General features: G+C 38.5%; 1 protein-coding gene across 4 annotated transcripts; it reads right to left on the reverse strand.

The window, feature by feature from the left end:
• Positions 1 to 840: 840 nt before the first annotated feature.
• Positions 841 to 23,239, reverse strand: LOC132152840 (zinc finger MYM-type protein 2-like). 4 transcript variants are annotated; one of them, XM_059561760.1, is made up of 23 exons: positions 23,087 to 23,239; positions 15,684 to 16,503; positions 12,027 to 12,315; positions 11,670 to 11,835; positions 10,160 to 10,372; positions 9,348 to 9,495; positions 8,931 to 9,046; positions 8,647 to 8,769; positions 8,150 to 8,300; positions 7,764 to 7,936; positions 7,289 to 7,454; positions 7,175 to 7,206; positions 6,930 to 7,059; positions 6,710 to 6,837; positions 6,145 to 6,307; positions 5,382 to 5,516; positions 5,093 to 5,202; positions 4,724 to 4,907; positions 4,247 to 4,377; positions 3,136 to 3,250; positions 2,649 to 2,891; positions 2,335 to 2,470; positions 841 to 1,931 (listed from the first exon to the last, which is right to left on the reverse strand). In XM_059561760.1, exons 2-23 carry the CDS (start codon positions 16,486 to 16,488, stop codon positions 1,745 to 1,747), a joined length of 4,044 nt encoding a protein of 1,347 aa, XP_059417743.1. In that variant the 5' UTR covers positions 16,489 to 16,503; positions 23,087 to 23,239; the 3' UTR covers positions 841 to 1,744. The 4 variants fall into 4 exon arrangements, with proteins under 4 accessions (XP_059417743.1, XP_059417740.1, XP_059417741.1 ...); XM_059561757.1 differs by having other exon boundaries at positions 6,930 to 7,071; positions 23,087 to 23,238; XM_059561758.1 differs by lacking the exon at positions 23,087 to 23,239 and adding an exon at positions 22,595 to 22,750 and having other exon boundaries at positions 6,930 to 7,071.
• Between the last annotated feature and the right edge of the window lie 539 nt (positions 23,240 to 23,778).

Below are 23,778 nucleotides of genomic sequence, written 5' to 3' on the forward strand. Positions count from 1 at the left end.
GTTGTGAACAGGTCTTTAATCAAATTGTGAACAGCTTATTTAAAGCTCTCCATATATTGTGCTGTCACAGGAAAAAGCATTTTAATTTAGGGGGAAAAATAATAATAATCCAAACATTTCATCTTGAAGTGCTTTGAGGCAAATATAAATGGTTCCCATGTCTGAATGTCTTTATGTAAAAACAAAAAAACAGAAAAATAGAAAAACAACCAAAAAGGGTAATTTCTTCAAAAGCAGGATGCTCTTTGTAGATTTCGTGATTTTCAGAACTGTTATCTAAAGTGGCTTTTTAAAGAATTTTATGGAAACTACTTGGTGTTATTTAATAGTTTTGATTATTGTTATATAAAAATATAAAGAATAAGCATGTACAATTTTTGAATGGTAGTGTTAATGATTCTATGCATTAATCTTGTGGATCTTTGCAACTCTCCATTATCTTTTTCCCTCAGCTGCATGGTTTCAGTTATTATTTCATGTTCACTGCAGAAATGGTGCAGGATGAGTTAAGGGGCAATGCAAAACCCCATAAACCCAATGATGACCTTGACTTAAGCTCAAAACATCTTCACTCAAATTTTTAAGTTACTCAAGCCAACAGAAGACGAGGGATGTAAACCAAATTACAAAAATTGAGAATTCGCATTTCATGGACCTGAACAAACAGAAAAAAAGCAAGGTTTTTAAAAGGATCTTGAGGTAAATCATTATGAGACCAAGAAATTAGCTTGTGATTTATTGGTAAAAAAAGGTTGAGGAAATAATCGTAAAAACCATGAAAACAAACACCACTGACTTGTACCTTATAAATAAATCACTTTTACTCTTGCATAAGCTAAGTGTTTTGAACATAGCGTTTAATGAGCTTTGTGCACACGCACATCCTTCAAATGACTCAACTCCAGGAAGGGTACAGAGCAAATCCTATGACAATGTTTAAACATTGACGACATGTCTCTGCTTAACCGTGTAATCAGTGTAATGCTGCAGATGAAATTCAAATCAAATTTCATATACTTGATTGTTAAGAGGAATGTTTTCACACTTAAAGGTTCCATGCCAGTAACGTATTGGCAGCGCAGGATTAACTCTCGTCCAATCCACTCCAAAACAACACAAGAAAGGGGAGGGAAACAGATACACACAAACACACTCATACCACTCACACAAAGAGGTCCAGGTCTGCAGCAGGTTTTAATGCTCTTATGGAAGGCCAGAGAAATTGCACACATGGCACAGCGTCCAACACACACACACCCTGCCGTTACAAAATCTTGGACTCTATCTTTAACAGACGTCAATCAACAGTAATAAATAAATTTCATCTTTAGAAGGCTTTGTTGGGCAGAAAAAAAAACATCCTCCTTGACTCCATTACTTTCCTCACAGGACCAATGTTCCTGTCTTCTGTCTGCTAACAGACTACACTGAGAAATATTTTCAGACCACAGTGGTCTCGCAAGTAATGCTACATGAACCAAGTTTCCAACAAACAGAACAAAAAGAGGAAGAAAGCAGCATCCTGTAGGTCACGTTTCTGGAGAAGACCTCAACTCCTTAGGGTCTTTGAGAAGACCGATCTGAATCAGCACAATCCCACCAATATCCATCCTGACATCAGCTCTAAGCAGTATTGGGATCAGTTTTAAAGGGAGAGTGACAGGGTGTGACGTGGAAAGCAGCTCATTGGTGATGCACAGGGTGTCATGTTCAGCATAGTAAGAAGTCTTCAGTGCATCGGTCTCTAGACTCCCTCGTCTTCATGCTGGTTGTCCTTATAGATATCTCTGACCAGCAGCACTCGAGTCAGGAGCCTAGCCAGAGTGCTCTTCTCTAGAGGCGTCGAGCTGAACCACAGCGGACTGTCCGAGGAAGCAGAGACTTCTGGCTTCATGTACAAAAAATCTGTCCTCTGTCTCACAGACTCTGGGCTGAAAAGAGAGGAAGAGAGATGATGCCAGATATCCATAGGGTCCATTTAACAGAAATAAGAGATTCAGCGACATTAGAAATCCGGCTGATACCAAAAAGACAATTATTGTTTTTTTTTAAAAAAAGAAAAAAATTCAAATTATGCAATATTACAGGCACCACTCTCTATAGTCAGTTTTATGTGTCCTCATAGTACAAGTGTCAACACCATTTTTCAGGATGTGAACAGCAAATGTTATAATCACTGGACACTGCTTAGTTCAAAGCAACTTAAACTAGCTAATCATGGTCTTTCCCACCACAATAATGCTGGTGTTTGGCCAAGGGATCTGCAAACGTCTTATACAAGACAACCTTCAAATGACAAAACAAGAAATTGTTATGTTGTTATATATGACTCACCACTTCAAAAGGTAAAGCTCATACAGTCGGCACTCATGTTTCTTAACAGGACAGTGAGCAGATCCTCCTGAACCACTGTCTGCCTCAAAGTTTGAGTCACAGTTGTCTCTACGCCTCCTCTTACTTCCTGATTGCTCTATGGAAGGAGAGACAAGGTTCATCATCGGGTACAAGACAGTCAAAACAGTCCCAAGCAAACAGCTTAAAAGGAAATGTATTATTATTCACAAAAAAAAAAAGAAGATGGTTGCAGAATAATGCTCATGAAAAAAATAGATAGAAAACGCTATGTCTAATGCTTCAGATGAACACACCGTGCTGCTCCTGTGAGATAGAGGGGATGCATATACAGATGCTGGTCTCGTGACTGTGTGGTTTAGAACTGCTTGGGCCGTAGACATTTCCAAACGAGAGGCGTAAGTGCTGTTCAGTGGTGCGGAGACCAAAGTATTTGGTGTTGAGATAGAGAAGAGATCTCAGTAGGACGGAGGGCGTCTGCTCCCCAAGTTGCCCGCTGCTCCACAGACACTGCTCTTCAACACGACCCCACCGAGAACCTCAACAGAAAACCACTCACAGTCACAAACTGATATTTATAATCAGCAATAACATTAGATAACATCCAAAATCAGAAAGACTCCATATACTGAGTGATGATTTATGGGAAATGTCCTCATAGTTGAATTGAGTCAACAGCACTTCAGAATGTGAACAGCAAATAGTTATAATCACAGGACATTTCAAAACAACATTGACATTACAATCATCGATTCACACTTTCGAACATATTAGTGCTTTTACCATCAGGAAGAACACTGGGTTGCCAGTCTTTGAGGAGCTTGTTCAGTTCTTCCCCAAACATGTGGTACTGTGGGTCACCAAAGAGGTCATCTGTCCGTCCTTTATCTTGTAAATGCTATGGAGGAAAGTATTAAAACACCAACATGACAACACCTTTCAAGACACATGCGTATAATAAAAGGTGACTAGTCAGTCTCTATGAGCAGTTTGATGTGTCCTTATAGCAAAAGCATCAACAGCATGTTTCAGGATGTGAACAGCAAATGATATAATCACTGGACACTACTGAGATCAGGAGTGCTCGAGACTAGACCGTTTCCATCAGAGTTTAGTTATAAAGGCAGCTTTAGTTCTCCTTTTCAATGGGTGTTGAACTAGGAGTAAGAATTTGGGATGTCCAATTTATTGGTTATGGGCCAATTTGGTGCATATTATCTTATTTTCATGAATGTATTTTGCAAGAATACAAAGAGTCAACAGAATAAACATGTTTAAGATGATAAATTATACAGTCAGCTAGTTTAATATCATAGCTTATATAATTTTTTTTCAAATGTAGTTTTTCTCAGTAATGAGGAAGTGAGTATTTAGTGGATTGTGTCTAACAAAGGGTTTAAAGGAGAGTGAACATTAGTACTGATATTCTGTTGTAGTGGTGCAGGAAAAGAAACAAAAAAGCGCTGGTGTTGGATCGGTATTGGCCGATTCTTTTAATTTGGAATACTCTACATGTAATCTTACACTGCAAAATAATAAAAGATTAAAAGATAACGCAATAATAATTTACTGAACCCTTAAATTAAATTAATCGCAATTATATAATGAAAGCCATAAAAAACAGACAATTAATTGTGATAATCGGCAAAAGCCAATTAATTATTTAATTTTAGATAATTAATCGTCAACCAAATTTTATAATCGTGACAGTGTATAGCGCTACTCTGGAGAAAATATCAAATAATTTTTATGGTTGAATACTGGGTTTCCATCAATGCTGCATTCATTTATATTAAATGTACGGGTTTACAAAAGTGTAAAATCAAGTCTAAGGATCCTCATTTACAGCTTTAATGGACAGCATTCATGTGCACAAGGCTGTGGACAGTCTCACCTTCTGGATACTGAGACAGAGGTAAAGAACGCTGTCTGGAGTATAGCTCTCACCGCTGGGTCGACGCACCTCTTTGACAAAGCGAGATAAAGACTGATTCAACTCAGCTGGGCTCAGGGACAGGAGACTAACTGTTCAACAGACACACACACACACACACACACACACAAACCCTTGAGCAACATTAGTAAAGCATAGAGAGACTTCTCTCTAACTGTAATAAGATTTTGTAAGACACTTCCATACACAAACATGACTTAAGGGAAGTTTTACAGTAGTTTAAAATAGTATTCTATGATCAATTTGGATTGAAAAAAGTGCCCTCATAATCAAAGTGATCAACAAAACTGTTTCAGAATGTGAACAGCAATGAAGTTATAATCATTGAGCACATTTAAACCAAACAAAAGCCTCTCTAAAAAACATCCAAGCTTGAATAATGTTTATGTTAGTGAGAAGATCACTCAACACTAAAACCTTGTTTCTGGCTGTCTTTTCCTTTGGACTGGCTGGACGGTGAGGCTTCAGATGTGGCCCATCTCCTCCATGCATTTAAGCCATATTTGGAGATCAAGGGGAAAGTGCTGTCTGCTGATGAGGTCTCTACTGTTGGTGATGAGGATAATGAGGACTCTTCCTCTACTGCCCGCCTCTTCTGGCCCTGCAGCAACAGTAGGTCAGAAACATCAGCATACACACAGTCATTGTTAACAATCACCCTCAGTGACACCACAAGCCTCATATAAACCTTAGCAATCACGACACATCAGCATGTGAACAGCAAATGGATTTCTAATCACAGGACAGCACTGGATGTAGTGATACTAGGGTAGATGTGTTCATTACCCTCCTCCTGGTTTTGGGCTGAGGCGTCTTCTCCTTTTCCTCAGACAGGACTGGAGGCAATGAGAAGAGTGTATCTGTATCCAGACACTCAACCAGGATGGGCTCTGATGCTGAAACAGACCAGAGCAACACTTCTTTACTATGAATGTGTTGTTTGGAAACATTGATTATATATTAACAGACACATATATTTTTACTATTTAACGCAGGCATCATAAAGATTGAAAAAAAGGCAATATAAGGCCAATAATCTTTCACAATACTACATGTTAATTTGGTGCTACTGTACCTAGGGGCAGGTCCTTCTCCAGGTCCAAATCTGGTTCATACTTGTCTTCTTCCTCCTCTTCTGAACTGCCACTGCCATTTTCACGTTTTACACCTTCCATCTTCACTTCCCTACTGCTCTTTTCACATTTGATGCCTAGAAAAAGAGAAAAGGGGTTTTGGATTAGGGCAGAACGATTTTGGAAAATAATCTAATTGCAATTTTTTAAACCAATATTGTGATTGCTATTTAATATGCGATTATTTTTTAAAGCTCTTTATGTTCTGTATTATTCAACAAAGATAAAATGCACCATAATAGTGTTACTGCTTGAATAATTTCAATGTGCCATTTTGAAGTATGTTCATATTATATACGCCTTCAAACGTTTCAGCATGCCAGGGAAGCCAGGTTTTCAAAACAAAAACAGCCAAATGCTACTCAAAACTAATCGCAGCCTCTGCGTTTGAAAAATTCTGTTTTTTCATATCGCGAAATTATCGCAAATGCAATTAATCATTCAGCCCTATTTTGGATCTAGCTGGATGTTGCCTTGATGGTTTTTTTTAAAAAACAGGTTCAAGAAGACACCAAACAAACAGTGTCTTACAGTGGAGAGGAATTAAAGGCTTTTGAGGGGAGAAGTGTAGAATTGACACTAGAGTGTCAAAAATCTGAGAAATGAGAACCTACAGCAGCCAATTGCTGAGGTAAAGGCAGTGATGTTACAAACTCAAGCAGAGGCATGCTTCAGTCTGTCAGACAGCTCCTAACATGTTCTTACTTGAGCATTTGGGTTTCTCATCTTCTTGTGCAATAATTTCAGCCATTGCTAATAGATCAGCTTCCAGAGGGTCGGAGGGGACTTTGGCTTTGAGCTCATTGATGGTCTTTATAATCTGCTCAGCGTTCTGCAGCGTGGTTGGTAGAAACACTGGCACAGGCACCTGAAACAACCAGGACGAGCCACAGAGGCAATGAGGGTCATTTCCATGAGGTAGGGCATGCTGCCATAATGTATATTCAGACCATTCTCATATCAGAGTAAAATAAATAGATAAAAGAATAATAAAATACATTAAAATTAATTTTACAAATTATATATAAATGATACATTTTTTTGTTTTATACACCGTATTAATTTCAATAAGTTAACAAAATGAATTAATAAAATAATATTACATGCACAATATGAAACATTTTCACGAATGAACTCAACTACAAATGGTACTGTATTTTCAAGTTGATGAGGAGCCTGACTTTAAATTTTTTTTACAAAAAATACATGTATATAAAAATATTGTAATTAAAAACAATGGGATACTTTAATTATGTGAGGAAGTGCTTACCGGTACAGGTATTGCAATAGGAGTGGGCGTGGCCTGAGCATAGAGGTTCATGGGTACTGGGATGTAAACGGGAACAGGGACTGGAACAGGAACATACTCTTTTCCTGAGCCTTCCACACCTGCCTCATCTGTGGAGAAGCAAAGACAGAAGCACATAAACCTCCATCTTTTCCAGAAAAAGTTTGTGCATCTACATTGTCACAGAAGAGATGGCGCTCACCTGTCTGCAGTGGTTTGCTCTGCATGTGGGGTTTGCAGTAGGTGGCCTTGGTCATGGTAAGAGGCTTGCAGAGCACAGCTTTATTCTTAACATCCTTCAGGATCCCTCCCCCAGAATACGAAAGAGGCCCCTGAGTAAACGACTGCAGCAGTCACAATAAGAACATACTAAATGACTATGCAACATGCCAGTTAGTAGCTTCTTTTGTTTAACAACGATTCAGTCAAAACTGACAGCACCCTCACCATCTTAGTTGTTTGTGTTGCTCCTCCAAACCCTGTAAATGGACCAAAGGATTTCATTTTTAACATGACAGCATGATTCAGACATGCACATTTCCAGGAGGTTTTAAACCGTACCTAAAGCTGTGTTTTCTGGGCCTTTCTGTGTGGCCATGTCGGGATCGTTCTGTTGGCAGTAGAACCGCAAAAGACACTGCTGGTCACAGAAATGCTTCATCTCTGCACGCCATTGCACAGACTCTGTCAGGTTCCCTTGTACCTTACAGCAGTCGCAGCGCGCCGCCTAGTGGACACAGCGAAGAGTTCAGAGATTTCAACATACTGCAGCACAGATGATTATAACTGATAATTTACAATATAAATAATTTACATTATGTAGGATCTTTGATAATATATAAATTAACCCCTCATAATAGTCATACATTTAATAGGGGTTTTTAATCTAGAGGATGTTATTTTTGTAGATGTCAGTACAATGCGATACATCAGTCCCCTGCCACCCTTTTGGTCTGTGAACAAACAGCACCATCAGGGCTTGATCACATGATCCCAAAGCTAGGAATAATCAAATCAGTCAAGAATATCAGTGTACCTTGTAGTACCAGTCATGAAACTTTTTAGCACACGTCTCACTGCAGAAGTCCCTGCTGACTCCATCTATCTGTTTGGTGACAGATTTCTTACACATCTGGGAGCAGTGGTTGCAAGTGACACACTTCAGGCCCAGACGCCTGGCAAAATCCTGTTTGAATAGTAACTTACAGCCTGCAAAGTAAACAAAAACACTGCCTGAAATATCACTTCTGTCATGATGGATCAATGTAGCAAATAGCTGAATATATCAAATCACTAGAAAATTGTCCTCATACCCTAAAGATAAAATCATAACATGTCATGATGTGAACAGCAGTAGATTTAATCATAGGACAATATGATTTTAAACACGACCAAAAATTTGGATGTAAACAGAATAATGACCTTCACTACAAAAGGGCCTCTTCACACCCGAGAACTTCACAGTCTCATGCAGAGTCTTCTCTTCCTGACATTGCTCGCAGAACGTCACTATGCAGTGGAGCTTTTTGTAGTCCTCACAACAGGCCTTACTGCAGAACTGATACACCTTATCCTGTAGAGATCAGATATAATGACCAGGGATTTGCCTCAATCCGAATACCATGTTCGGAAAGTAAAAGACGTGTAATATGGAACCCTTAAAGGGAATAAATTCGATATGGGAGGAAAAAAAAAATATTTATCTCGCAATTACTGGGTAACTGTACGGTATGTAAACTACGGGCATCAGGGAGCCACTATTAATATGCAGGGTACTGAATTCGCTTTTGAATGCACACTAGTTTGCTTTTTAGTTTCACTTTGGAGATTTACGATCTCAAGCACTTAGCAATAATTAACACATTTTGAAAGTCATCTAAAGAAATGGGCTAGTTGAAAATTTATGTGCAAGATCTCACCTCCCATTCCAGAATCTCTGGCTTCAGGTTGAAGGAACCACGACAGTAGTTACATTTCAGCTGGATGTTCTCAGAAGCTGAAGCAGGAAATTGCCCATTGGCTGATGTCTGGATGGTGGCATTCTGCAAGGGACATTTGGATAAAGTCACGCACACAACATTACCATTTTGTTCTTGGACATGGACATTCCTAACAATTAATGCTGCATTACTAGCTTGCATTCTTATACTCAATGTTCTACAGAAATTTCAGATATAACAAGCTTTATAGGCATCTGAAATACCTGGAACTTGGTGACACATTGTGAACTGCAGAAGCTCAAAACCTTTCCTTCAGGAAGAGTTGCCTGGTACTGAGGTAATGCATTTCTCTTACAGAAGTGGCATGAAGGCTCAGAATCTACAAATACAAACAAGATCAAACATGACCTGACATTTATAACAGTTGTTCTGACCTCAAATCTCTGACTAAGAGTTTGTAGTAGGTACACCGCTAGTAGAAACCAAACTGCCTGCCTGTGAAAAGAGCTAATATTAGCATTATATCTACTGCAGAACAAATACGGACAACATTTTGCATATTCAACATGTGTTTTGAAACCACATCAAACTTAGGCATTAGGAGAACACAAATTTAGGCCGTATGGCACCCGTGGAGTGGAAGTGACAGCATCAGCTCCAAGTTGTGATTATCTACTCACTCTGTGCAGCCGTTGTGAATTTGCTCTTGGTCATACAGGCTGTGGTGCAGTAATATTCCATGGCTCCATTTGACCCAATGCATTGAGTGGCATCAAATGATCTGCACATCACCTTACACCCACTACACTGCACCATCTTCCCATGAGTCTGTGGTAAAAGAATAATTGAGAGTAATCACTAAAAACATCAAAACTAGATTAATCAAACTACGATTCAAAACAAAACTGAAATGGTGAAATGGCTTAGTGCAAATCACAAAGGCTGTGATTTCATTAAATATATGTACTATGTTTTCCAGAGTGAATCACACCACTGTGTTCATTTACATGTGGGCAGCTCATGAGCCGGGGTCTCAGACCTCTGAGTTTAGGTCACTTATAACATGCATTTGAGTACAAAGTTTAAAACGAAGAAAATTGGATAGATACAAATATTAATATTACAGTCGTACCGTAAAATAAAAACGATAGTTATTTAAATTTGTTTTTGCATTGAATTATTATAATAGTACAATTTCTTATTTAGTTTTACATTTTTTTATCTTATAATATTATTAACGTTTTTTTTTATATACACCGATATAGATATATATATATATATATATATATATATATATATATATATATATATATATATATATAAATAAAACAAATTGGATGAGTATGCTAACAGGACAGACATCACTGTGGGATGTGAACCTTACAGTTTGACTTTGCAGTGCTTCTGATTGGAATATCTGACAGTTAAAGACTGAGCTGTATTAAATTAGTAAATTTTTTAAGAAGAAATTTAAAACAACTTAAACACTGACCTGTTTATAGTCCCTGATGCAATTTTGACAGCAAAACCGTTTCTGCTGACCATCAATGAGTAAAAAGTGGTTCGCTGTTGCACGACTAGGCAAGTAGTTCCCACACTGTTCGCAGCAGTTCATGATGAGCCCGTTATCCATACGGTAACGATTAAAGCATGCGTCACTGCAGATCTTGTGGATCACATTCTTAATGCTCACCTCATGTCGAATCTGGAGTAGAAACAAAGAGACATACATCAAAATGATGCATTGCTCATTCAACAGCAATAGATAAGCACAACATAAAAAAAAATTAAAATAAAAAAAATAAATAAAATCAACAAATTGACTACTAAATTGGTGTAATGGTTCTTTGCTCCTGTTCCCAAGGTGATCACCATGGATATACCACAAATACAGCCAAGGATGGCAGTAACTATGGCTACAAGGCTGGAGGCTTGATTCGTGCTCGAAAATGATGTTCTACAATGGACAACAATGAAAAGTGGGTGAAAATGACAGAACTTGGGTTTTTCATCCAGGTGCAATGAACTATTAAAGATGATTCGAACCATTCTACCTCACTGGCAGCACATTCAAGATTCCAGTGCTACTGTGAGCAAAAATAATTTGGTCGCACAGGCTCTAATGCAATCAACACCACAGATTTACGAACATAATATCTTAATGGGAAAAATCCTGCTCTATTGTGTAACACTATTCACCATTATTTAATATTCATATAAATAATATGCAACAAAGCCTTCACCAATTGTAGAATTCATTAATTCACCAGTATCAGTATTAGTTGGGCTATAATACGTAACAAAATAATTTTTTTAGGATTAATGCTTTCTAAGCGGGATTAGTAAATTAGAGTGTACAGACATTTTACTCTATGACATTGTTGAAAAAAAGAGAGAAGAGCACAAACTCTTGGTTGTTTATTTGATTTTAAGATCTGGGCATTGCACTCAACAGTGGAGACAGATGAGCATGCATGGGCGGAGTTTAAGTGGCCTAAATGATCGGTCATTTTCAATTTTTTCTGTTCAATTGTCATTTTACTGTCCATTCTTCTAAACAATTACTGAGCACAAACCTCTGAATAGTAACATATATATGTATATAATATATAATTCATATAGTGTTAATATAAGTTGTTCATGTCAAAAGTTGTCAGTGCAATAGAAATGGTTGATCAATGACAGGGTCTAATGCCCTTTTGTTATGCATCAAGCATCTGTCTGTGTCTAAAGGTATGCCTGATCGTATTAAACAAATGCGAGCGGAGTGCCCTGGATTGCAGAATTGGTATTCTGATTAACAACATATCCTAAGCAGGCGCAACAATGTCCCTGACAGAAGTAATCTGTCTGTCCACATTGAATGTGAAACAAATGTTTGACAAAATAAAAAATAAAGTCACAGAAAATAACTTGTAGACATAGTCATGGTTGCAGCTGGTTATGACAGTGTAACACATTCTAACAAAGTCAAAAGTCTAGCAGAATGTAAAAAGTCTGACCTCAGTGAGCTTTCCACAGACAGTGCACTTCGTTTTGAGTTGGTTCTTCTGTGGATTCTGTTTGTTTTCATAAGCTGCCAAGCAGCCTGTGCTACAAAACTCCTGAAATGATTCACTGGAGTCCACCTGGGCCACTATGGTGCCTCCTTTCATATTGGTAATGTCTCTGATCAGGAGAAAAACAAAATGCAAAAGAGAGAATGATTAAATGAGAGAGAGAAAAAAAAATCAAACAAATCTACTTCCATAAAAGCCTGACAGTGTCCATGCAAGAGAGTTTAAGTGTCATTTTACCACTTAACACTTAGTTAGCACTTTCAGACACAGGATTACTCAAACTCATTTTAAAAGTCATACTTCTTGCACATGGTGCAGCTTTTCTTGGGAGCGGGCTTATGGGAGAAGGCAGACAGGCAGGCTGTCGAACAGAACAGGTGGGATGAGCCCTTGCGCTGGTACGCAGTCTGGCCTTTCTTCAAAGGCTTCTTACAGTTGGCGCATGTGACTTTCATAGTTCGCTGCGGCTGCTGGGATCCTGAGGATGACTGGCAGGGTGGTTTGGGCAAAGGAGCTGCCGGAGATGGCGAGTCCACTCCAGGCTGCTTCTGATTACGGGGAAAAGAGGCCGACTGGGAGATCCATGAATCTGAAGGAGCAGAAAAAATAAAAAAGGCTTTAATCTCATATGTTATGACAGGCCTCATAACAAGACCACTGTAAAACCTTCTGGTTTCTGAATTTTGGTAACAAAGAATACAACATTAAACTACTGTAAAATAAGCATGATAGTGGATTTCCTATTTTCTAAATGCATGTAACAGATCTTATTGTGAACAATTTATCCGTGCATGCATTTCTTTTTTTGTTGTTGTTGATGTTCTGACCTTACAATGTTAAATCAAAATGTTATAGCTGGACCTTTCTTTGAAAATGACACACTTCTCTCTGGTCATGTACACAGTACGTCTTCAATCACTTGAAACTCAAAAAATGAATCAACAACTGACGCATAGAACAAAGTTCAATAAACAGTTCTGATGTATGCCACAATATGATAGAAAATATATGTTGCTACTTCTATAACAGTAATTTTAAAAAACAAAAGATGCAAAGCCAGTAGCCTGTCAGTGTACCATCTTTCATTTGGTAGGGCTGGGCGGTATATAGAGTTTGTACAATATATAGATTTTTCTTTATAAGCGATTCAATATGAGGCAATACCGTTTATATCGATATACAGTAGTTTAACCACATCAACTCTGGGGACCCACCGGTGGGTCCAATATTGCATATGCCTAATTCTCAAAAAATCAAAATAACAGCTGAAGTGGTTAATACAAGCGTATCTGAAAATATAGCGAGGACACAGACTGAGCTGCTGCGGGGGAAAGTGCACAATCCAATTTGTTCTAAACCTGTGAAAAGCTTCATATTAAGGCCTTAAACAACTGGTAAGACATCGTTTATAGTTTCGTTTCACAGTAGTTTAAGTGGCTCGGCCCGTCATATGTTTAGACAGAAAGGCTGTGTGTGCTGTCTTCCTGAATGCAAACTTGCATTTCACAGGTAGATTCTCCATCTATAAATGTTAGAAAGCCATGGAAATATTTCCATTTGTCTGTCAGAAGTGCATGAGCCGCCTGGGATTCTCCGCTTAAACGAGTGCCATTTGTTAAAATCCAGTTTCATTTTCAGTTTCATTACTTAATTGTCATAATATAAAGTGGTTTTACATAATACAGCCATGTAACTCTTCTACAATATATAGGATAAACATATGAAAGATGTTTGTCTACCAGATAATACTTGAATGCCAAGATGAATCTAGTGGTTCAAAATACCGTAAAAGCTAATTTGAGCGCTTTACAAATAACTGATACCTGTGCATAAAACAGTTTCTTTCCGCATGGCAAGTCACACTGGTTGGCCTTGTTCATTGGTAAGGCATTGACCAATAGAATCACTTCATTCGCACCCCAGCCCCACCCCCGGCTCTGCTCTCTCACATCTGCATCTACAAGTGCACAAGTGAGTTTTGTTTCAGGATATTGTGAAAGGAGTAGCAAAAGATTTAAAGTTGAAGAGTTCAGATGGAAAAGCCTTTAAGTGCTGCCTGAAACTTTCAAACTTTCATCAAAATAGCATTTTTATCAGGCTCCCATATTTATGTTGAGTTATTTCACTATAACGGCATAGAAAAGGACCTACATTGCCATTAAAGTAAAATTACTGTAACTTAACATGGGAGCTTGTTAAAACTATTAATTTTATAAATAAAGTTCAGATGGCACTTAAGAGGCTTTTGCATCTGAACTAGGGATGTCCAGATCCGATCACGTGATCGGAAATCGGGCCCGATCGCGTGGTTTCAGACTCGATCGGAATCGGACGTTACCTCCCGATCAGGACTAGGATATATATATATATTCTCATTAATTTTTAACACATCTTTTGTTATGCGGGGGCACAGAGTTAGACCCTTTTGACTCCACACAGAAACAGCAACACGTTCGGCATGACATCACTTTGTTTTCAAGAGCTGGTATGAATAAATATAGATTCAAACTCAAAGAGACATTATAGCTTGCGCATGACCTGATATTTCATTCGGACCCAGGATAAAGCGAGATGAACATCACAGAGCGCTAAACTCTCATGCAGTGTGTGTTTCATTCATAGCCGGAGCGTGCTCTCGCGCTGATATCAGGATATTCCTAATATGGACAAAAGCGTCCAGCTATGCTGTGGTGCTCACAGGAAAACAGAAACTTATGCAAACATGAAGACATTAATATACGATCACGACAATAAATTGTTCTTCAAGTCATCTCCAGCAGGTGATAAATAAAGTATGAACAATGCAGTGCTGATTGACATAGTATTTATTACAGTATAGAAACTATTCTGCATTATTATGTGATAAACAGTGTTTTTAGTATATAAACAAATCATTATTATTTGTTATTGTCCAGCATTTATAGATTTCTAAGCAAATTAAAAGCTAGAAATTAGAGAAAAAATAAAGTTGCCTATACTACCAGTCAGAAGTTTTTGAACAGTAAGCTTGTTAAGGTTTTTTTTTTTTTTAAGAAGTCCCTTCTATTCACCAAGCCTGCATTTATTTGATCCAAAGTACAGCAAAACAGAAGATTTATATTTGAATATATTTTAAAATGTAATTTATTGAACACCCTGGATCTGTTCTTTCGCTCTTCTTTATTCTTTTTTTATGTATTATAGAAGTATCGGATCGGGACTCGGTATCGGCAGATACTAAAAATCAAATGACTCGGATTCGAGGACAAAAAAACCTGATCGGGGCATCCCTAATCTGAACTCTTCAGTTGTACTGCCAGATCTGAGAGGTTGTAAGTGCTGACTTGTGGTTGTACAGCGAAACTGAAGTAAAGTGCAAAAGTAAATATGTCGTACACATTTTTGTGTGTCATTTTACACATTTGTAATTATTAATCTGGTAATTTGAAATTCAAAACAGGGTTGTTTTTATTGTTGTGTGTGTGTGCAAATAAAAAGATTCAGCTTTTCACATCAAAGCTGGGAGTAATTTCAACGTACAAATATTAATTATGATGAGTTTTCAAATTCAAATCAACAAGCTCTTGAGTTTTGCTACTATTTTACCTTCTCCTACATTTTAGCGTTCGCACATTTCAGGTGTACGCACTCAGAAAATGTGCATGTCAGAACAGCACGCGAATAAAAAATTTAACTGGCAAGGCTTTAAAGCACATGTAAATAATGTACTTTTGCAACTGCAAAGTACAGTGTCCTGTGAGTGTAACTCTACTCCTGAGTTAACATTTAATGTAGATGTAAGTCATGTTGTACAGTACAATGAAATGGAGTCGCTAGAAATGTAACTGACAGAATGTGCACTGTAGCAAGATACTACGATATTTCTTCAAAAGCAGATTGTGGAATTATTTTAAATCGCCCATGATCAAAAATCATCATATCACACACCCCTACAGCAGATACATATGGATGAATTACCAGATCTCTGGTGTGTCCCCGTTTCACCATTCTGCACAGGCTGGCTCACAGAGCTCAAGCGTCCTGGGTTGAATGTGGCTGTAGGTCTGCTGGCTTCACCCTGGTTCTGCTGGGCCTCTGGGTTCAGGCTGAACGAACTGCTGATCTGCAGACCATTCTCAGCCCCCTCCAACTGGGCTGCTGCTGGACCGCCCTCACCTTTCAGCGATGTCACATTTGTGATCATGAGGTTTATATCCTCTTGAGCACACAGTGCCAGTGGTGTTGCTGTTGACGTTGCCATGGCAGCAGCCGAAGAGTCCGCTCCCAGAGTGGTAACGCTAGCGATTTTGATTTCAGAGTCAGGCTCGGTGCTGCTTAGGGCATCCTCGCACTCTGGGGGCGGCAGGGAGGAAGAGGCAGCGCCTTTGAGCTCCGAATCCTCCTCGTCGTCGATAACGATTGGCTCGCTCTGGCTCTTGGTGCCGGTGGCAGCTGCAGAGGAGGGAGGACTGGGCGTCTTGGGGGAAGCTGTTGCTGTGGTAGCGGACTCTGCACAGTCTTTGGCAGCAGTGAGGGTCTCTGCAGGTGTGGGGCTGGGGGGCTGGACTCTCCCCTGAGAGTGAGCAGGAGGCCCTTCCACCAGTACTACATCGTCATCATTGTCTTCTGAGGCCTTGGGCAGGTCTGACGCTGTCTGTGGCTTGTCTGCAGATGGAGTCTGCTCTGTTCTGGGTGTGGTTTCCATATGTCCTTCCCCCTCCTCCTCCCCTGTGACTGTACCTGCCTCCTCAACATCTGCTCTGGCTTCCAAATCTCCATCCATTGCTTAGGCAACCACCTGTTGACACAAACACAATGAGGTGAACAATTATCTGAGGAAGCAAAAAAGCCCCATGAATGATGAATTGAAAATAGAATTGGCTTGTTGAGCAATAATCCCTTTATTTCATAAAGATGCTGATCTGATTAACAAAATATGACCAATCCGGCTACAGACTGACAAATTCGGTCAGTCTCAAGTTAAACACGACAGATGTCAAGATTTATTAGAAGGGATTATTACAAGATCAAATTACATTACATACACAAAAAAAAAAATCAATGCTGAACTTCAAATTCTGAAATGCAAAAAAAGGTTAAAATAATTTGGAACTCTAGATTTGGAACATCAAATTATGAAATGCAAGAAAGTTTAATTATTTGGTACTCGAGTCACCAAGTATTCCTGACATCATCATCATAAAAAGAAAAAGATCATCATTAAGCAATAGGCCTGCTGCGATAGACGGTGCTGACGTTGATACCGTTGTTAAGCCGCAACACCAGTTATGTCACTTGCTCACCCAAACCCACCGTCATTTTTTTTATAGTATTAAAAATCATTTCGGTTTAGAAAAAGAACAGACATTATGATTAAAATCTGAACGTGGCTGCTCAATGCCGTGTGTCCAATGACAGTTGCATCATAAATCATATTTCATTTATCCAGTGAGGAGAGTGAGTCGAGCTGACTGACAAGAAGAGTGAGGTGAGACAGATAAGATGATGGCAGATGATTTAGTTTCTAAACTAAATGCAAAAGTAACTGTTTAGCAGTATTTATGATTTTGAAAAGCCTGTTGACTTGTTGTTTATCTAAGGTGATTTTGGAAGTTTTTTTTTTTTTAACAGTTTCTTATTGGTTCCACATTGTCTGCCATTTTTTTTTACTTAATTCAAAATTTGTGTAATTTATTCATTTTATTTTGACATCAAGGTCTATGCCGCGCCTCCACGGCTTTCTTATTTGTTTTGCTAATAAACATTCTACGTTTCTTATTTATTTGGTTATATATTATACCAAACAATAGAATGTATATTATAGAGCTGCAACTAATGATTATTTTTTTCTGTCGACTAATCTAACGATTATTTTTATTAAAATAAGTTATTAATGTAATGTTCTTTTTTTGATTAGCTAATTAATCCTTTGGATAACTTTACAATAAATATAAGTACAACTTCTAATATAATAGTTCAACCTTTATTAATTTTTTTCCCCAAAAAATACTTCAATGTGGTTGAAGTTTTTACAGTATACAAAAATAAAGAGGCAAAGAAAATTATTTTACTATGGTAAATATAAGTTAACGATAGCGTTTATAATTAAACCACAGTAGCCACAAATTTCCAGTTGTCTGAGACGTCATGAAATGTTCTTTAGCATCACAAACCATAGTCAGGGTTCTGCTATGGTTTATTTTCATAATAGGTAAACACAGGTTACAAGTTAACACAAACACATTTCCTTCATTAAACAGCTACACGATGTGCCGCTGAGAGTCCTGTCTTGAATCTAGAGAGCTGGAGCTAGTTCGGTGTAGATCGGTAGCTCGGTGGTTTGTGACTGTTGTCTTGCGGCACGCCGTCTTTTATCACATGTTCGAATCCCGCGCCAACACAGACTTACTTTATTTTTTATTTTTTTGTTTATCCTACTTACTTCAGCCGCTACGGGTGATCATACCAATAACTTTTAATCTTTACAAGAATATCAGAATCATGCAATGAGCAAGTCTGCGTTTATTAGACACTTAATAATATCACATCAGTTTCTGCTTTTAGAATCACCGAATCTGCCGCGGTCATTCCATCACATCTGCAGCGGAGACCTGAACCAGGAAGTTGGTCACAGATAACACGGTAACCAGTTAAACCGTAACACTGGAGAGCTCCAGAATGTTTTCTTATGAGGTGCTCGTGCACCGCAGTTGTGCTGCCGTCGTGCACCATATCGGTTTTGCAAATGGAACAAAGGACCATTTTATTTGGCCTCTGTTTAAAGTATTCCCATACTTTCGATAACCGTGGTCTCTGTTTTTGTGATAGAATGCAACTTTCTCCATTCCCAGGAGCAGAAGCCGCCATTACGCGAAATGTAAACACTCACGCGTCGACGCATTTCACGCGTCGTTGCAGCACTAGTATATTATTATTTGGTATTTAAACTTTATGCAAGTTATTTGTTATTTTATATTAGGCATAGCCTGCCCTATTGCAAGGTGTATTTTTATTTGTTTTGTTAATAAATTTCTATATTTTATATATAGGCTAAAGTGAGTTTGACGTTGTATTTTGTTGTTGCATTCAAACAAATTGATGCTGAATTGCTGCTATTTGAAAGTGAAAATAAAATGAGCAGGCTTCTTTTACAAGCTATTTAAAAGCAAAGGAAAGCGAGGAAAAGAGGGAATCACCCTGCTTTTATGCGCATTTTAAAGTATTGCATCAGAATCAAGTGATGGAAATGCAGAATTTTGAATAAAAATGCCTTAATTCACAAAAAAGTTTTTCCGTTTGCTTGAGGTAGATTTTAACTTTGTGCTATGGACGGTAAATTCTGACAACCAACGAACCAATCTCATTCTACAGTAGTGTTGTCAAGGTACCAAAATTTCAGTATTCGGTACTGATACCAGTGAAAATCCACAGTTCTCTGTACCAATTTCGGTACCAAAGCAAAACACAAAAATATGCTTAAAAAAAAAAAAAATAAAAAAAATAAAACTTTTTTATCAATGAAAATAAAACCAATGCCATTCTTTATACTTATTTACAATTGTGTTTAAAGTTTTTCTACAAGTAATATATAATTATGAAAAACAGTAAACAAGTTTCACCCAAATTTAATTTGTCTTTTAATTTATGAAATTTAAACATCTTATTTTTTGGTAAATAAAAGGGATTTGCTATTAAAATTAAAACATGGAAGAAATATTGTGTGATTTATTCCTTTAAAAAGTTTTATCTTTTCAACAGTAGTAGCAGTATTACATACATTTTACTAAATAATAGTAATATTTCTAGCACAATGCCTTTATGTAAAAATGAACTTATTTTGACAGGTTACCATGAATACCTTTAAATTGACACTGGTTTTAGTCAGATGAAACAGTAAAATGCTTGTGAAGTGACTCAGAACAGTTCTGGTGATGCTGATGGATTTATGTCCTCATTGAGACGGCAGATGCTGAAATTACTGCAAGCGTCACACGCTTCAGTCTATGTAGTAAACAAACCCACACGTCTCTGCCATTCATTCATTCACACAGAGACGCGCAGAACATGCAGGATTCATATTTCAACCAACTTTTGCGGCTTTACATTTACAGATACTGGTCCATATGGAGATTTGATTAATTTATGCCAACTTTGACAAATTCCATGACTGTCCATATTAAAATGTAAGTTTCATTTTCATGACTGGATTTTGAAATTCGATCCGCGTTTTCTGCTTCGCGGAAATCATAGCGCTGTATGTGTCAAGAACCGGGTTGACCGGGTACTCGGTACTTAAAGAAACCTGGTACCGTAACATTTTCAATTTTTTAGTACCAACTTGGTACCTAAGTACCGGGTCTTTTGACAACACTATTCTACAGCATCTGAAATGTGTTATATGGTCATTCGGAAATGTGAGAGCAAAGTAAAAGTATTCAAAGTATTTCTGTTTAATTGCCTTCCAATACTGTTAAACGACTGCGTTCCCAAACAGCAGCATCCACCTCCGAAAGTAATAATCGCATTCATTGGGTTTCGTCTGCTTGTTCTGAGGTGCAAGTCATTTATTATATAGGAAAATGATTATATTCAGTAGCTTCTCCTACTTTTCTTAGTGATGTATAGTGCCAGTTTATCAGGAAGTGGTTTTGTTCTCTTTGACTCGTTGGATGGAAATGCTGCTTGTTCGCAAATGTTTTGTGCGATATTCCAATTTTGCGCAGAACTTAAATTCGCAACTTTGGATGGAAACCCGGCTATATCAGTGTTGTCACGCATCGATTAACTGGTGGAAAAATTTCCTCACTGTCACAACCCTAAGCAACCAAAATTATTAATTCAAGCAAAGGCTAGTAAAAGAACAGTAACTCTTATATCATCGACATGTGACTCATTTAGGTTTTCGATAGAGTTCAACAAACATCATCAAACTATCTTTGTTGTCATAAAAATAAATGCATAAAACATTGATAACTCAGATATTTACTTGGACCCCTCCCCACCCCACCAACAGAGGGATGCATATGTAATATGTAATGCATATGCATATGTACAAATGCATATGTAATTTTAAATTAAAATCTTTTGGTCTTGCTAAAGAAAATAAAGGCAGAAATGTAGATTGCAACAGTTTAGTCTCTAAAACATAGTTGACAGTACACAAAAACCAGTGTGCTACAACTTTGGATTTGGAAATCTGTATCTGCGATGACAATAAATCCATTGTAAAGTCTTTTGGTTTGAACTTTAATACATTTGGACTGCAATGCAGAGCTTGGAGTGTATCTCTCTCCATTCCCAGGCTTTGACACTGAATGCCTCATTTCATCTAAGATCCTAATGTTGATGCAATGCCGGCACAGACTCCTTATGGAGGCAACCCCAAACAGCAAATACTAAAACACTGCTCAAAAAGATGCAACACAAACAAGTTAGCATTTTGAATCTGTTGGCTTTCCTTGGACGCTGATGTCATGATCAGGATGCTAGAGAGAGTAAAGCATATGCAGTGTTACTGATCCACCTCTCAGACGTGATATAATCGCATGCATACGCGCCATGCCAAGTCTGCATTCTGAGCAACAACGCAACTGTTTTCCAATGGTTCCCTCTAAAATGCATCACAGTTTCATGGCCCCATAAAGCTCCACTTCTCCAGCACCAACTGTGTCAATTATCAACATAATGAAGTCATTTTTGGGGATATTCCTACCAGTCACCCCTGGGCCGTGCCCTTGACTCCGGACCCTCCGTATCCACACACACACACACACACACACACACACACACGACCGGGAACGGTGCGCTGTCAAGGCAACCGGATGGCGACGTCAACACGTTATGCTTCACAGGCTTTCATTATATTCAGGAAACTCAAGGGCCAACGGGTCTGCAAAGTGCAAACTTGCTACTCAAGAGCCACCAGGCGGGAGGAGCCTCGCGATCTACCCCAAACTGCCCCTTTTGACGCAAACCACCCGGCCCATGTGTCGCTTGTGCTCCCACCCCTGGCCTCTCCGGCGCATGCAGCGGACTCGAGGGAGGACAGCCTCCGAGACTGCGCCATTGTTATTGTAGTGAAAAAAAAAACAAAAAAAAACAACAACATAAGTACGTTAGTTATCGGCGTATAATCCCGGCGAAAAAATTGGAGGGAAACTAAATTTGAATTTCATGTGTACGAATAAATCCATAATGGCACTCTAAAAGACGCATTTTTGAATAAAAACCCACATGTAATACTGATACCAATTTCAACTCTTGCTATCAGTCAGTCAATCCACTTCTAAGCACATAAATATAGGAAATACATCTGATTTTGGCTATACCTGTGACCCCCTTTCGGCTTTCAAAGAGATTTGGGTTTTCTTGTTGGTATTACACTTGAGTGAAGGTTTAATTGAAGTTACCCAAGATCGCTTACCCCTGGCAATCAAAAGGCAATACACGTGGTGGCCTCTGGGGGCGCTACACTGTTAACAAACATCAACTATAACGCCTATAGGTGACTAATCCCAAATATTTCACTAAATATTCCAAGCTTGTCAATATATCTAGGGGCTAAAAGCACATCTAGTGTTAAATTACAAAAACAAGCGATATTTACTAATTGGTGAATCATTTGCCCCCTTCAGTCAGCGGGTAGCACTGCCTCATGTCCGCCATTAGAGAGCGAGCGAAACAATGCGCGAAAGCATAGGCAACAGCACCCTGCCACGGCGGAGGGGGGAAATCTCAGGCGGGGTAAAATTGCACGATAAATTACCCTCGCGTTCAAACACAGGTGACCACGATGGTTTCCTCGGCTCGAGCTCCACCGGCGGACATAGTTGTGAAAACTTTGGCCAATTACACACAGTTCAGCATCAAAACGCCAGAGAAATTCTTACCGGAGTAGAGCTGGAGACGATAGAGCGCCACTTTTGTGCCTTGACATAAATCCTGGCGCGCATGCGTGGAAACGTACGGACGCGTGGGAGGAGAGTACTGCCAACGAGCCCTTCGCGCGACTCACACGGGATCGCGCACGCTCTCTGGTTATGGGAAGTCCGACTCGTTTAGAGGACTCGGTTCGTATCTTTCGAAGACCAGATTCAAAAACACGATCCAGTGATTCTTTTACGCCATGACGCAATAACGCCGCCACGTGGTCCTTGACAGCCCAGCGTGACATTACATGCGTTACGTTTTAGAATATTATGTTTAATTTAGAATATTATGTGTTTATTGTGATTTCATGTGTTCAAGTTATGTAAATTCTAACTACGATTCAGCTCTACATATTTTGTCGTTTAGATGCTAAATGATGTTAATTTACAAAACATGTAAACACATTTCAATTAAGTTTTATTAGTAATGTTTTTGCTATTAAAGGAACTTACTTTTTATCAGACAGATTCTCAGTTCTCTCGAAATGGTCTTCATCGTCGCTTCTCGGTACCTTATGAATCAGTTATGTTCAAAAAAGAGTGTTCTTGGTTCGGGTTCAATGAGTGAGTTGATGATTCGAGAACAGCTCTGGCTGAATCATGAATCACTTCCGTTTTGTGAACTGGTTAAGCTGATTCATTTAAAAGAACCGACACAAAGAACGATTCACTTACGAACCAGATCATACTTGCGCGTGCACTCACAAGATTTGGGCAACAATTAACCTATCAAACATTAAGAATAGTTGTTTGAGATTGACGGGAACACGATGGCTCACATTTACATATTTTAGTTACGTTTTATATTATAAATAATCTAAATCATGCAAGATTTGTAAATCAGAAATGAAAGTTGCTTTGGTAAAATAATGCAATACCTTTCATCCTAATGGAATATTAAGTGACGCTTTGACAAATAACGGATATGTAGCTATGTATGTGGTTTTTTTTGGGGAAAAGGCGCAATATCACGTGTTCTGACGATTTGTGATTTGTCAGATTTTGCTACCTCCCATTAAAACAGATGGTAGCATACTTCGATAGCAAAAAGTGCTACCTATCAGATTTTGCTCCCAGTATGATATTAATAAGGTGTGAGGCTTTATTAATATGTACACCTAACCTCAACCCTAAACCTACCCTTA

The sequence above is a fragment of the Carassius carassius genome, chromosome 11, assembly GCF_963082965.1.
Source record: "Carassius carassius chromosome 11, fCarCar2.1, whole genome shotgun sequence".
Lineage (NCBI taxonomy): Eukaryota > Metazoa > Chordata > Actinopteri > Cypriniformes > Cyprinidae > Carassius > Carassius carassius.